This window comes from Sciurus carolinensis, chromosome 4, assembly GCF_902686445.1.
Source record: "Sciurus carolinensis chromosome 4, mSciCar1.2, whole genome shotgun sequence".
NCBI lineage: Eukaryota > Metazoa > Chordata > Mammalia > Rodentia > Sciuridae > Sciurus > Sciurus carolinensis.
This window is the reverse complement of record NC_062216.1, coordinates 64,851,104-64,866,551: the sequence shown is the minus strand read 5'-3', so window position 1 is coordinate 64,866,551 and position 15,448 is coordinate 64,851,104. Positions and strand designations below refer to the sequence as shown.

Genomic DNA, 15,448 nt, shown 5'->3' with positions numbered 1-15,448 from the left:
AGGATTCCATGGAGGGAGATGATCCATCCTAAACAAATCCCTTGGTCCTCATAGAGCAAGGCCCAGACTTTTCCAGGGTTCACTGCAAGTGACACCTTCCTACCTCCCCTGTCCTGTGTCTCCACCCCTTCCAGGGTCTTCCACAGCCTGGACAGGGTTGGCATCTCCTAGAAGCCCCAGAGAAGATGGGAGTAGAAGGTTTCCAACTTCCTTCCTGTGAGGAAGCAGGCATTGCAAGCCAGCCCCTTCCCCTGTAGCCACCGGGGGCAAGGGCCGTGGGAAGCAGGGGGAGGTGACATGAGAGAACAACTGGAGTCCAAAGCAGCCAGGGCTTGAGACCCCTTCAGTGGGTAGCCCACCCCACCCATCAGGACCCCCAAATGCAATGGTAGGGACAGTTACCACCCAGACTCCTTGCAGAGAGCCAGGTCACTCAGGATATAGGACCCTTAGCAGAGCCAGACAAAAGACAACCAGGAACACCAAGGGCAGCCAGCTCTGGGCCTCAATTCCAAGATATATGGTAACTCCTTCTGGAACTTTCTGTTGCTCCATGCTGGGCATCACAAGCTAGGAATGAAGGGGAAGATAGAGGTATGGGATATCAGGACCACAGGCTCAGGGCCTAGGCACAGCCTGATTCTGCAGAGACCACATGACTGGCTATTGACCCAGAAACTCAGACACTGACCTCTCACCTGTGACCAGGGAGTGGGAACCTGAGGGACGAGTCCAGTGCAGCTGACCCACCCTGGCCTGCCTCCCTTCAGTCAGAGACTATTTCTCTGAGTGCCCCCTCCTGTCCCACAACTCTCTTGCTGTGTTAACTGCACCTCCTGTTGCCAATGGCTTTCAGAATGCAGAAGAGAACTCCTGCATCTCCATCACCTTCTTCCACCTCTTGTGGATCATGTGCCTGGTCAAGCTGCTGAGCTGTGGGGAGGGAATCCGGACCCTGCTGTGGACCTTCATCAAGTCCTTCCAGGTAATCAGGCCACCTTTCCAATGCAGTAGGAGACAACCTACTGGGATCCTGAGCTGAGCTGGGGTCCCCTGTCCCCTCCTCTGTGGTTCCCTGGACCAAAACTGGCACAGAAAGCAAGGAGCCTGGGACTGGCCCTTCCTCTGCTGCTTAGCAGCTATGTGAGCATAACTTCCCATGGGGCACCTTGCTCTCCTCATTTCTGAGATGAGAGGATGAAACTAGATCTGTGGTTTTCAAAAACCAACTCCTGGAGCCCCACATTTCCCTGAAGGCAGCGTATGGAGGGTGGGAGGAGAGGGGAGGTTGAGGTAGTTCTGCTCTCTCCTCTCATTTATGTATTTCTGCTCAAGAAATTAGAGGAAAAAGGGGTTATGTGGGATGGAACAAATCAGAAAAACACAGGCCTAGATCATCTGCTAACCTCTCTGACCCCCTCCAATTCCTAGAGTTTGGGAATCTCCCAGCCATGTCTGCTGTCCCTACCTGTTTATGTCAGTAGCCAAAGTCTAAGGGACCCTGGTGTCACTCCACTCCAGGAAAGCAGCCCCATTGAAGGGCCCCAGAATTGCCTAATGACTGCATGGTTAATTTCCTTTTCTCAGTCATCGTTTTCCACCTGTAAAAACAGGCTCAGGATCACCCCTGGCAGCTCTGAGGAGGGTTATGTAAGTGTGAAGTTAAAGAGAAGCACAGCTGTTAGGCCCCTGGGATTCCTTGGAGGTGACTGCAGAAGCCCCTAACTGTGCTCCCCTGGCACAGAAGGCAGGTCTCTCTCCTCCTGTGCAAGTACCACTCTCAGAGTCCCCAGGACATGCAGAATCATCATCATCTCTAAAGAACGATCTCCATGTCTCCTGCCCCGGCCAGTCCAGGCCTCAGACAGGACATGAAGTTGGTCTCTGGTCCACGTGTGTCTCTAGCTGTGGTTGCAGCCAGAGGACAGGTGCTCTGGGGCCCAGTGCTTCCCTGCTTTGGAGTTCCCTCCCAAAGTCACTCCCGCCACAGAGACCATCTGCTGGACCAGCAGGCAAGACCCCACATTGCACTCTGGGAATCACTGCTCCTCCAGCCAAGCCCAGGCTGACTCCCCACCTAACAAGGAGCTGGGGGAGAGGCAGCTCTCTGGGGACTTGAATCATCAGTCCTAATGGGAGCAGGACTAGGAGCTGACCTGCTCACTGATCCTTAGGGTCCAAAGCTGGGAGTGCCCATATAGTACAACCCCCCTCAAATCCCCGCTCCCCCATTTCCCTAGGCTGGAAAGAGGCAACAGGCTGGGGCGACTGTGAGGAATGGCAGTTGAATGAGGAACCCAGTGTGGCTTGGTTGGAAAAGCATTGCGTGAACTCACAGTGCCATCTGGTGGTCTGTGGCCACTGGTGATGCATTTCCTTAGGATCCCACATGATGGGCTTCGGAATCCCACAAAAGGAATTGGTGTGGAGGCCCATGTGCCTCCCTGGAAGAGGTGGCTGTGGCTCTGGAAAATTAAGTTGTCAAATAATATGTTGAGTGAATAAATGTGTGGCATGTGACTCTGCGAGGTAGTGTACTAAGCACTCTATAGGCCTCGAGTCATTTAAACACCACAAAGTTCCAAGAGGCCATAGTTGTTCCCACATGTCAGATAAGAAAACTGTGGCTCAGAGAGGTTCAGTAACTTGCCCAAGCTCCTGTATCTGGAAAGTGGCAGGATCAGGACTCAAGACCAGGAACTTTCACATTTCTCCTTGTTCAGTGTTTTCACAGCAGTAAAACCTGCCCCAACAACTGGTGGAGCAAAAGTCAGCTGAAAAAAGAGGGGCATGACCTGCCTTCCTCCACCTCTCTCCCCTGGTGATAATGGCCAGTGTGAAGTGCATCCTCCATCACTCTCTCTTTCCTCATGCAAATATTCATGTGCGGACAGAGGAGGTTCTGCTCCACCTCGACTCTTCTTATGATAGCAGTATTGCACAACAGCCTGCTTTACAATCAAGCTAGGGACTGGGGTGGAGCTTAGTGGCAGAATGCTTGCCTAGTATGTGTGAGGTCTGGGGTTCCAACCCCATCACTACAAAAGAAAAGACACAAATTAAAAAAAAAAAAAAACAAAGATACTGAAAACAAAGATACTGTGGGATGGGGGAAGGGCTGGGACTGAATTAGAGCAAATTATATTCCATGCTTTTGTGATTATGTCAAAATGTATCCTAATGTTCTACATAACTAAAATGAATCACAAAAATTTTTTTAAATTGGTAAAATAAGAAGTCTGTGCCCATTTCTCAGTCTCCGAGGTGTCCAGTACTTCTGGCTCTTGGAAGTGCCCCTGCCCAAAGTCAGGCAGCAGCTGATGACTGCAGAGATGGGGGCTTCTTGGGAAGGGATCCAGCCAGACTGTCCACTGGACCTAATTGACATCCTCTGTGCTTCCTTCCAGGCCCTGCCCTACATGGCCTTTCTGATTGTCATGCTGTTCTTCATCTATGCAATTATTTGGATGCAGGTAGAAAGAGCCCCCCTCCCCCAGCCTCCCCCCACTCCACATCCTCTGCCCCCTACTACATCTCTTCCCTGCTCCCAGAACCACATTCCCAGCCACCCTGCTCCCTCTCCTCTTGCTCTTGCTCTTGACTGCTCTTCAGGGTTGCAGGAATTGGAATGTCACCCAAAAGAATTCCCTCTCTGCTGCAGAGTGATTGGCCATGGGCAGGAGACACAGCTCAAAATGTTTTGCTTCTCAGGGTCCAAGACTGGGTTTTTGTGACTCTAAGGGCCTGTGAATTATCCTCCACCCAATGGCATTCAGAAACTAAGGACCCAGAGGCAAGAAGAGAGAGGGAAGGGAGAAAGGGAAGAAGGTAGTGTCTCCTCAAACTCACAGTAATTACTGGGGCCTCCCTCACAGATGCCCACAGCTCCTTCTCCTTCCCCAATCCAGACTTCTCCAGCCTCTTTGGAGCTCCTGTTGAGTTCCCCTTCAGACTGGGCAGCACTTCCCCAGCCCAGCACTGCACACTGGCCAGGAGCCTAAGCAAACTCCGCACTTGCTCACTGCAGAAAGACTGAAGGTTCATAGGTCCAAACCTTTGTGATGAAAAGAGCTCCCTTGACTCCTGATTAAAGGGACCGGTTTCCAGGATTGGCATAGCTTTAAAAGGCATGGTGGAGGGAGCAGGGAGGCCTCTGATTTCAGGGATGAATTAAGTTTGTCCAAGTCCTGCATCATTCATTTTCACAGCATTCCAAAAATTCCAGAACTGGGGCTGGGGTTGGGCTCACGTGGTAGAGCACTTGCCTCGCACAGGTGAGGCACTGGGGTTCATCTTCAGCACCACATAAAAATAAATAAAATGAAAGGTATTATGTCCATCTACAACTAAAAATTTTTTAAAAATATTTTTATAATAAATTTGGAAGTTTGCTTGGACATAGGAGCTAAAATGGCAAAGAAAAGAAGACAGTGAGCCCTGAGTCCCTGCACAGGAGCAGGTCCTGGTCACAGCCTCCACTGCTCTCAGCCCCAGCTCCTGCTGACTGTGGGGACCTTTGCTGAGGGCCAAGGACACAATTCTTCTTATGTGTATCCACAGTGAGTCCAGAGGCTGTGTGGGGCCACAGGTGCCAGCCAGGTCACATCAGGAGACTCTGGGGTATAGGTCAACCAATCCCTGGGTCACTGGAACCCCAACCACTGAACAATGGTTGGAAATTGGGATCCTCTTTTCATGGGTCACTGTTTTCCTCTTCCTTTCCTCTCCTTTGGGGAAATTGCCCTGAATGACACCACAGAGATCAATTTTCAGATCTTCCGACAAGATGTGCTGCTGCTCTTCAAGTAGGTGCCCGAGGACTCAGGTGCACATATACACACCTGCATGATGACCTGTGGCCTGAGTGTAGAAGGTGAAATGAGTAGAGAGAGTGAGAAAGGACAGAGGGGGTGCTCCCCTCACTACCCCTCCCTGACTAGGAAGCTGCTGGTCTCATTGTTATTCTTATTAACTTTTCATGAGCAACCTGTTGGACACTGACACCTGCTGGTAACCACCCAAAGCCATTTATGGGATCAAAGTAAAATCCTGAAAGCACCCTGGCTTAGAATCTGAACAGCTTTCATGAGTTCGAAGCCAGCCTCAGCAAAAGCAAGGTGTTAACCAACTCGGTGAGACCCTGTCTCTAAATAAAATACAAAATAGGACTGGGGATGTTGCTCAGTGCCCCTGAGTTCAATCCGTGGTTAAGACCCCCTCCCCCCCCCCCAAAAAAAAAACACAGCTGGAGGCATCACACTACCTGACTTCGGATCCATTATAAACCTATAGTAATCAAAACATCATGGTCATCACATAAAAGCAGACACGTTGACTAATAAAAGAGGGCAGAGATTCCAGAAATAAACCCAACATTTATGTTCAATTGATTTTCAACAAAGGTGCTAAGATCACACAATGGAGAAAGAACAGTCTTTCCTGTGAATGGTGTTGTCAAAGAGGAAAAAGATTGTTTTGTAAAGCATCTACTGGCCTTGGACTCAAAGCTAATGGAATAATGTATTTGAAATTATGAGGAAAATGTACATTTTTATTTTTAAAATTTTTTTGTTCTAATTTATTATGCATGACAATAGAGTGCATTTATACATTTTGATAGATCATATATAAATGGAGTGTAATTTCTCATTTTTCTGATTATACATATTGTAGGATCACATCAATCATGCAGTCATATATGTACATGAGATAATAATGTCTGTTTCACTCTACTATCATTCCTACCCCCATTCCCCCTCCCCTCCCTTCACTCCCCTCTACCTAATATAAAGTAACTCTATTCTTCCCTATCCCTGCCCCCTTACTGTGAATTAACAACTGCATATCAGAGAAAACATTCAGTCTCTGGTTTGGGGGGTTTGGCTTATTTCACTTAGCATGATATTCTCTAACTCCATCCATTTACCAGCAAATGCTATAACTCCATTTTTCTTTAAAACTGAGTAATAGTTCATTGCATATATGTGCTTTTGAATTTAGACTCCTATTTGCAGTCTAATCAGTCTTCAAGTAGCAATACAAAATAAACATCTTCAGAAATATAAGAACCTCAAAAGTTTACTCTCTCACATAACCCTGTCTCATCACAGTTATACAATTATGTACTTCCACAGAATGAAGAATGAATCTAAAAAGAGAATAAATCTAGAAAGAGAATCAATTTATGAATAAAGAAACTGTAACATTAATAGTTATGAGTTATGAACATAGAAATTACTAAATGTTTATTAAAACTAAATAGGATTTTTGTAGTCCTAGAGATAAAACTGAAGTAATTATTATGGGGAATGCCCCAAATCTTAACAATATGGAAGTAAAATCTCATTATCTCAGCAAGTTAGGAAGCAAGATGGTAGAAGAATGAGAAACATGGAACTGTGATAAGATTCTTCTCTTGTTTCAGGAAAAGAAATGTACTGTGTGACTCTTAATGTAGTTAAGGGAAAAGTATGTATAAATCATATATTAGATATTAAATGGTCAACAACTAGAAAAATAGAAATGGTATGCGTACATTCCAAGCTACAAAAGGAACTATGGACAATGAAAACCTTGGCAATTTATCGAAGGAAGGAAGGGCAAAAGTAGCAAAAAATAGGATAAAATGTGGAAATTGGGACAATAAAATAAGGCAGAACAAAAATACTAATGATTACAAAAAAATTAAATGAATTAAAGTTTTCCATTAAAAGATCAATATTTTAATGTTGACTTCAAGACTTCTAACTGGCGGCACACAGTGTCAAATGCCTGTGATTTCAGTGGCTCAGGAGGCTGAGGCATGAGGATCACAAGTTCAGGGCCAGCCTCAGTAGCTTATGAGGCCCTAAGCAGCTTACTGAGACCCTGTCTCTAGATTAAAAAATAAAAAGGTCTGAAGAGGTAACTGAGTGATAAAACACCCCTGGGTTTAATCCTCAGTATCAAAAAACAAACAAACAAATAAAAGTGGCTTGTTGGGGCTGGGGTTGTGGCTTAGTGGTGGAGTGCTTGCTTAGCATGTGTGAGGCACTGGGTTCTATTCTCAGAACCACATATAAATAAATGAATGAAAATAAAAGTCCATCAACAACTGAAAAAAAACAAAAAAATAAATTTTAAAAATGGCTTATCATTGCTGATTACATGAGCTTCATTCACAAATATGACATTCCAGGTAAGGCCCTGGTTACACTATCAGTTCATACAATTATGTTCAATTATACACTAGGTTTTTCTTTTTTAATGGGCACAGATAGCAAGCAGTTCCTTAAGAAAATCAACTAGGCACAGTGGCACAAGCCTGTAATCCCAGCAGTATAGGAGGCTGTGGCAGGAGGATCACAAGTTCAAGGTCATCCTCAGCAATTTACCAAGGCCCTAAGTTTGGGTTAAGTGCCCATGGGATCCAAAAACAAAAACAAAACAAAAAAGAATTCTAGCTGTAACTTGTTTATGAGAAACAGTAAAACAAAATGAAAATAAAGGGTTGTAGGAAGCAGGCAAAGAAGTGCTCAAGGTATCGATTTGACAACAGCAGTACCAGAAGGAATAGAATCCCAGGGGAAAGGCATCATACAAGACAAAGGGGGATATTTGGTATTGATAAAAGGAATAATCCATGAAGGACCTCTGACAGTCAAAAACTACGTGAACCTAACTGACATGGCTCCCCATCTGCCAAGCTGTGCAGCTGGCCAACTGGTCTCCACCAGCACCAGGGTGAGCCGGGGCAAGACAATCTTCACCCCGCAGCAGCCCAGCTCACTTACAGTGGGGATGCCCACAGTAGAAGTGCACCCCAAGCAGTGTTCTGGCTCCAGACACTCCACTGAGCATGAGCATTTCAGTGACTTCAAACCTGAATGGGACCAATAGCGTAAGTACATTTCCAAAGCCTAATTAGCATAAATTTGGACCAATAGCAGTTAAACACATGCTATATAAGCCCCTAGACTAGCAAGCTCTTGGGTCTCTTCTAGTACTATAGGAGTTCCGTTCCTCAATAAATTCTACCCATGACACTCACATTCTGGTCTGTGAATTTTATTCTTGGAGTTCATGAGACAAGGACCCAGAAAGAAGAGGAAACTGAAGATAAACTGCTGGGGTCTACTGCAAAACTGGAAGGCAGACTACCATTAAGAGCTGTAACACTTCTCAGCTGCAGAAGCCTACGGCTTGTGCAGACCCCACCTGCCAGCAGAAGCAGTGAGTGGAGTTTTGGCTCATCTCCAGTTTCATAACCATACAGTTTGGAAATATTATCTTATAGCTGGGGATAGAACTCTAAGGAGAAAATACACACACACACATACATACACACACACACACACACACACACACACACAGTGGGATTTGAATACAGGTCACAGAAGGTGGCAGATCAAAACAGAAGAAAGGGTAAAGAACAGCCAAATAATACAATTAACAGACTAATAAATTTCTACTGCATAAATGGCAAAAGACACATGCTTTATAAGCACTCAGAGACAATCATAAAAATCAGTCATAACTTAAGTCACAAAGCAGAATTTAACAAATCCTGAAACTTTTCTGACTTCAAAATAGCAAAGTTATATAATAACCATAAAAACAATAACCCCTCAGAAACCTATCCACTTAAAATATTTAATTCATTCTTCTAAATAACTCAAAGTTGAAATTACAGTTACATAGAAATGAGTGAGGGCACTGTATATTACATATATGAGATGATCAATCAATACCAAAGAAAAATTCAGAGCATAAAGTTCATTTTTTAAAATTGGGTTAAATAAACTAATAGATGGACAAAAGAATAAAAAGATGGCAGATAAAGCCATCATCTGTTTTTGACAGCCCTCCCTGGCACCTTGGTACAAGGCAATTGTCCAGCCGTTACATAAAGCTCAGGGGAATGGAGTCATGCTTATATCTAAACAACCCAAGTTCTAGGGCCAGTGTTTTAAGTGCTGATGTATTTCTGGTATTTAGAAATGTTGGCTTCTGCCATGCCTGGGCTAGCAAGGTGGGTTCAAGTGGCAAGTGTGTAAGAAAATCCTTGTGGAGTTCCTCATGGTACCAACTCTTCCCTGTAGATCAACAACCTCTTGTAATTGTTATCATGGACAGCTTTGATGACCTGACAAAGGACTGGTCAATCTTTGGTCCCTACCACCTGAATGAATTTAAGAGAATCTGAACAGAGTAGGACCCTGAGACCAAATAAGTTCCCAGAGGGAAATCTTGATTTCCCAAGATGAAATGGGCTTAGGTGACTCTATCTGTGGAAGAGGTTCATGATGGGTCAGCATGGGGTGTATCAATGGGAAACACTGAGGTATACATGTGAGACTCCAGGAGGAGGCCAAGAACCTTTGACTAAGTTGAGAATATGTCAGTTGAATGGAAGGACAAGAAAGCCCAACACCAGAAATAACTAGTAGGTACTCACATCTGAGTATTTAGGTCCAGGAAGATCTTGACTCTATTCCTGACCTCAGGCCTAAGGATACCCTCATCTACTGATTGTCTTTGATTGACATCCATAAATTCCTTTTGTTCAGATGGTTAGTTAATTGAAGTAGCAAGTTTATATTGAGAATTCAATTACACTACTAAAATCTCTTCCATCTGGAACATAACACTGACAGAAAATTGTCCATTAAAATCTTAAAATGTGCATATTGTTTTTGGAGTTTTAGCATGAATTTCTGCAGTCTGCACTATGCAAGCAGGAGGCCACACTATGGAGAGTACCCCTCTGAAGGTGGACCCCCACCTCCCTGGTACATGAATCCTGGGCTGCAGATAGAGACTGTGGCCCTGAACATTCTTCCCCTCTTCTCCGTCCTCCTGCATGGGTCATATCAAACTCCTAGATGTGGTGACCCTCCCACAGCAGATTCAGTCCTTGCTGGATTTTGGGAAGCCTATGTCTTCACCGGGTGGCCTGCAAAGTAAGAGACAACCTGAGTTCATGGGAGAAAGTGAAAATATGGGAGGTGAGAAGCTTGTTTACCTTGTGGCCTTAGTCATTCCAGAGATCCTTAAGGGAATAAAGATCATAATGTATGTACATAAAGAAATGAGCCTGAGCAGATCATATTGTAAGGATCCTTCTAGATCTAATTTCTCAAATGCAGTAAAAGAAAACAACAGGATGAAGCCTCATGTCCTCTGAGCCCTTTCTAAATAAAGGACTTGCTCCACTCAGCAGGCTGAAGCACCCTGGTCTCCTGTGGAACCTCCAGCCGGGGGCAATGGGTAAGGAGTTTTTTCCCAGGAGCCAGGGGGCCACTAGAGAGGTCATGCCTTGGCTTCAGGGATCTGCAAAGCCCTAACTCAAATACTCACAAGGAAAGGCTCTGTCACTTTTATCGTATTTCTAAGTGAATCTATGAAATAAGTTAAGACAAAAATGCTAAGTTCTGTCAGACACACCTCCTTAGAGTGAGCATCCCCTGACCCTGAGAGTGAGCATCCCCTAAGTTTGTGAGTCCCTGATCCCTCTCTTGCCTCATTGTAGCTCCAACCATGCCACCCAGCAATTGCTGAGGAATGTCACTCCCACTCTTGTCCCTCTTCTTTTGACTCCCTTGACACCTCCGTTCTCACCACTCTGTACTCCCTGTTGGAATAATAATGAGCTGAGAAAGAGTTGAGGAGAGATGAGGCCAGAGAGCTGCATAGGGGAAAAACACAAATGGCAGAAAGATTCAGTTCTGTGGATAATCCACTCATAGAAAATGGAGAAGTGAGGGATGATAAAACCTTCTGCTTTGCTGTTTTATTCAGCTCACAGAAAACATGAGAGAAAAAGAGCACTCTGTTAGTCAACTTTTCATCACTATGACAAAATAACAGAGAAAAGGTTTATTATAAGGAGGAAAGTTTTATTTTGGCTCACAGTTTTTGTTCATGGTTGCTTGGCCTTGATGATTTGGGTCTGTGGTGGCACAATACATCATGGCAGGAGCCCATGGTGGAAGAAAACTATTCACCCCATGATGATCAGGAAGCAAAGAGAGAGACAGGAAGGTGCTAGGATCCCAATATCCCCTCCAAGAGCATGCCCCCAATGACCTAACTTTCTTCCACAAGGTCCCACATCCTAAAAGTTCCACCACTTCCCAATAGTGCCACAGACTGGCAAACGATCCTTCAGCACATGGGCCTTTGGGAGCATTTGAGAGCCAAACCATAACAAGCACAAATCAAATGTAAAGTAGAAGCACAATGGGAAAAGAACGTGCCCAGAGGGGGCTGAAATGTATCCATCGAAACCTCCAGACAGGACTGGGAGAGATGAGTACCAGGTTTGAAGCTTTCCAATTCACACTACCCAGGAGATTCAAAAAGAGTCAGTATCTCAGGAAAGGACACTTCCTGGCACAAGGTTAATAGGAGGACCCCATGTGGTCTGAGAAGCAGCCTCCCTGACCACACCCTAGTGTGGTTGCCATGATGAGCATCACACTGCTCTTTCTCATGAGGACCTGGTGTGGGCTGACAGTTCTGCACCCAAGCAAGGGCCATGGAAGCACATTTGGGGTTGGGGGAGGGAAGAAGGGAAGAAGGTAATACCATCCTATCTGGAGTCAGCAAGCTTCTGATCTGGCTAGATGTAGAGATAAACTTTCAACACACAGAAAGAGGATGCTCTGCATCTCCCCCAAGCAAACCTCCCTCATCATTCTGTTTCCTGGGATTCAGATGGATACTTCTATCTAGCAGGTGGCCATCCGGTAGTGCCTGATGCACAGCTGTTCTTCATGGCCAGCAGAAGCACACCCATAGGCCTGAACTACACTGGGTGGGATGACAGGTAGGATGGTTTGACATCATTTTGTGGAAGTGAGGGTCCAAGAAGGACAAAGTCCATCTGTCCTCTACTCTGTGGAGAAGGGCAAGAGTTCTCACAGCAAAGCCCAGATTTTCCCCAGAAAAGATTCTGAGTACACTGCAGTGACCCACATTTCACACCCACTGACTCCCCGCAACACCCACACAAGTCACCAGATATCCAGCATTCCCGCCATGATGGTTATGTAGGGCCTTTGAGAACCATCCTCTAATCTCTGGCTTTGCCTCCCCTCCTGACCAGCATCTGGTCTCCATGAACATGCCTCTGAACAGCAATGGGACAGTCATATTCAATGCCACCTTGTTTTTCCTGGTCAGGACAGCCCTGAGGATCAAAATAGAAGGTAAGGACCATCCATGGAAAAACCACTTGGAAGATCCAGTCAACCAACCAGAGAGGAGCTCAGCAGCCTGCAAAGTGCTCGCAGGACTTTCCCACCCAGTACAGCACAGAGCAGCGAGACATGATAACCTGCTTTCTGAGCTTTAAGGCGGCCCAACCCGTTCATGTTTTCTTTGCTTCTTGAATGACCTCTTGGCCTCTAGTTTATTTTGAACTCTCCTTCTTCATCAAAGCCTGGAAATTATTCTAGGTGTTGACTTGAAGTCATAGGCTATAGTTCAAAATATAGAAGGGGACGATTGTTACCTGAAGCAGGACTGAACTCTGACAGGATTTGCACTGACTACAGGTGGGTGTCTCAAATGCTCAACTCTCTTTTGAAATTAAAAGGACCCATGTTGGGAATGGGACAAAATGACAGGAGTGTCTGTAGTGGATGTCATCACATACCATTGTGCAGGCTGTACCTGGCACAAGGTGTTCAGCCCCCTCAGAGGTAAGGACTAAGGTCTTAACTGTGCTACACTATTCAGACCACATCCCTAAGCTGCTTCCAGTGGTTCCCTTCTAGTTTACAGAGGCACCCTGTGGGTTAGCAGTGACCCTATCTTAGGTCATCTGCTGTCTTGATCACTGAGGATCTCTGTACCACTCTGCAGAAGTCTGTATAAAACATGTCTAAGAAGATGTTCTTGCTCTCCAAGAGCTTCTAGCCATTCACAGTGTTTCTTAGGGTGTGATCAAAAGACCATGAGCTACAGGATTAGCTCTTGGGACTTGTTCAAAAGGCTGAGTGCTGGTACCAGGTCAGATTTACCAAAACTGAGTATCTGAGACTAGGGCCAACCATCTACATTTTGAACCGACTGCATGGATAATTCATGTGTAAACTGGAGTTTGACACTGTTATGGCTTAGATTAGCTGTTCCCCAAAAGCTCATGTGTGAGATAATGCAAGATGGTTTATAGGTGAAATGAATAGGTTATGAGACCCTTAACCCAGCCAGTGAATTAATCACCTGATAAGATTAGCTGAGTGGTAACTGTAGGCAGGTAGGGTGTGGCTAGAGGAGGTGCGTTCCTGGGGGTGTGCCTTTGGAGTATATATTCTATCCTTGTTGAGCAGAGCTCTCACTCTCTGCTTCTTCATCATGTCCTGAGCCCCTTCACTCCACTATACTCTTCCGCCATTTGTCCTGCCTCACCTTGAGCCCCAAGGAATGGAGCTGGCTATCTATGAACTGAGACCTCTGAGACTATGAGCCCCAAAATAAACTCTTTCTCCTCTAAAATTGTTCTTGTCAGGTCTTTTGGTCATAGCAGCAAAAAAGCTGACAAAAACAGACACCCACTGGTACAGTAATAGGGGAAAATACACACGAGATGAGCAGTGTGTTTTTGTCCCCTTGTTACATCTCACCCTGGAGCCCAGGTTTCCAGCCAGTGTTTTTTCCTTTAGTACCACAGAAGAAGCCCTAGAGAGGGAGATGGGAGGTTCATGTCTGTTCCAGCTTTCTCACCAGCATGCGTGTAAGTCTTTATTCTGTCTCACTTAGTATCTTCATTTGTAAAATAAAAGTAATGACATCTGGGAATTTAGTTCAGTGAATAACCAAGATAGGTGACTCCTTTCAGTTAAATTCTTCCAGAGATTAGCAGAAACCTCTGATATTAATGAAGTATAACACACACACAGTGCCTAGCACATAGTAAGTGCTCATGCCTCTCTTCCCATCATAGTTGCTAAAAACTGCATGTGCTAAGCCTTAACCAGATGAAGAGGTAAACACAGCCAGAATTCCAGTTCTGGGCCTTGTCCTTTATGTCTCTGCTGAAGGCTAAGAGTAGCTACAGTCTGGCATTGTTTTGCTAAGCATAGGCCCCCATGTGTGGCACACAAGGTCCCCAAGGAGTGGTGTTCCCTGCCTGCCACCAATCTCCTCCCCAGTCCATCCCATTGAGTTCCAAAGCACATTCCATATCCCTCTTTCCCTACTCCATGGAAATCTTCCAGCATCATCAATTCTCTCTAACTGGGGCATTGGTGGCAATTTGTAGCTGTTCCCCAGACAAATCTGCCCCAATCCTGCCTGATTTGCTCACAGGCCCAGGGTCAAAGTAAGGGACTCCTAGTTTCAACCATATAAGTGGGATGCTTTTCATGTGACCTGATGGGTCTGAGGATAGAGCTGGTCTGAGGATAGAGAAGCATCCATAGGAAGAGAACTGGCAGGAAGTACTAAGCTATACATAGACAGGAGAGGAAGAGCACTTAGTTAAAGAAGGTGTGTCCAAATGAGCAGAAAACCTTGTTCCAGAAGGGGGAAGCATTTTAGTCCAAGGCACATCCAAGTGTGAGAGGGTGTGGAGCACCCCTGGGTGATGAACCCAGACTCAGCAGGGACTGAGACTCAGCAGGAGTCAGACTCAGACTTATTTCTGTCTGCTCAGGAAAACAAAACTTTCTATGTGAGTTTTCTTCTCTGTATCTTTACTCCAGGGAGCCAGTGTCAGATCAGAGACATGCCATCTACACTTGGCCCTCCCTGCCCTGTATAGTACAGCGCAGGGCCTTCTTTAAAAGCCTTCATCAGCAGTTGCAAGAAGCAGAGATCACAGCAGTTGTGTCTGCGTATATGCACATGCATGGGTGACACCTTGCTTGATGAGGGCAGAGAAGGAGAATGGCAGTTCCTTATATTTTTCTCCATCCTGGACACTTAGATGCCCCTCCCTGGAGAGCCAGATAGCCATGGTGTGTCAGGAGGAGGTGTCACAGGACAAGACCTACAATGTGAAGATGAGCAAAGACGCCAAGTACTGCAGTTAGCCCAGCCTCTTCTCCACAGAGATGTGAACCCTGTGTCTCCTGCCCAGCCACCCTGGGTGGAGGGAAAGATCTGGGAATACAGGGCAAGTCGCCAAAAATCTCTCCTTTGGGCATTATTTGGGGAGGGGAAGAGATGCACATCAGTAAAACATCTGCACAGCATGAGATTGCACAATAGTAAAACATCTGCACAGCATCTATCATCTCAGCAGGGACAGAAAGCCCCACATCTCCCACACACACAATCCCTTTTAGCTTGGCATTTCCTCACCATAAAAGAGTCCCAAGAGAACTCTAAAAATACTGTTTCTTAAAATTTTTTGTTTCAACCAACAGTCATAAATTTATTTTCTAGTGAGACTCAATACACACATCATAAACTAAAACTTAAAACAATTTTTTCACAAAACTGCTTATGATAAAGCTGC

General features: G+C 45.4%; 1 protein-coding gene across 1 annotated transcript; it reads left to right on the top strand.

Annotated features, from left to right (window-relative positions):
• Positions 1–576: 576 nt before the first annotated feature.
• On the top strand, positions 577–15,020 carry LOC124982726 (voltage-dependent L-type calcium channel subunit alpha-1C-like). Its single transcript, XM_047549683.1, has 5 exons — positions 577–594; positions 857–985; positions 3,408–3,473; positions 4,774–4,805; positions 14,915–15,020. The coding sequence occupies exons 1-5, from the start codon at positions 577–579 to the stop codon at positions 15,018–15,020; spliced, it is 351 nt and encodes a 116-aa protein (XP_047405639.1).
• Positions 15,021–15,448: the final 428 nt, after the last annotated feature.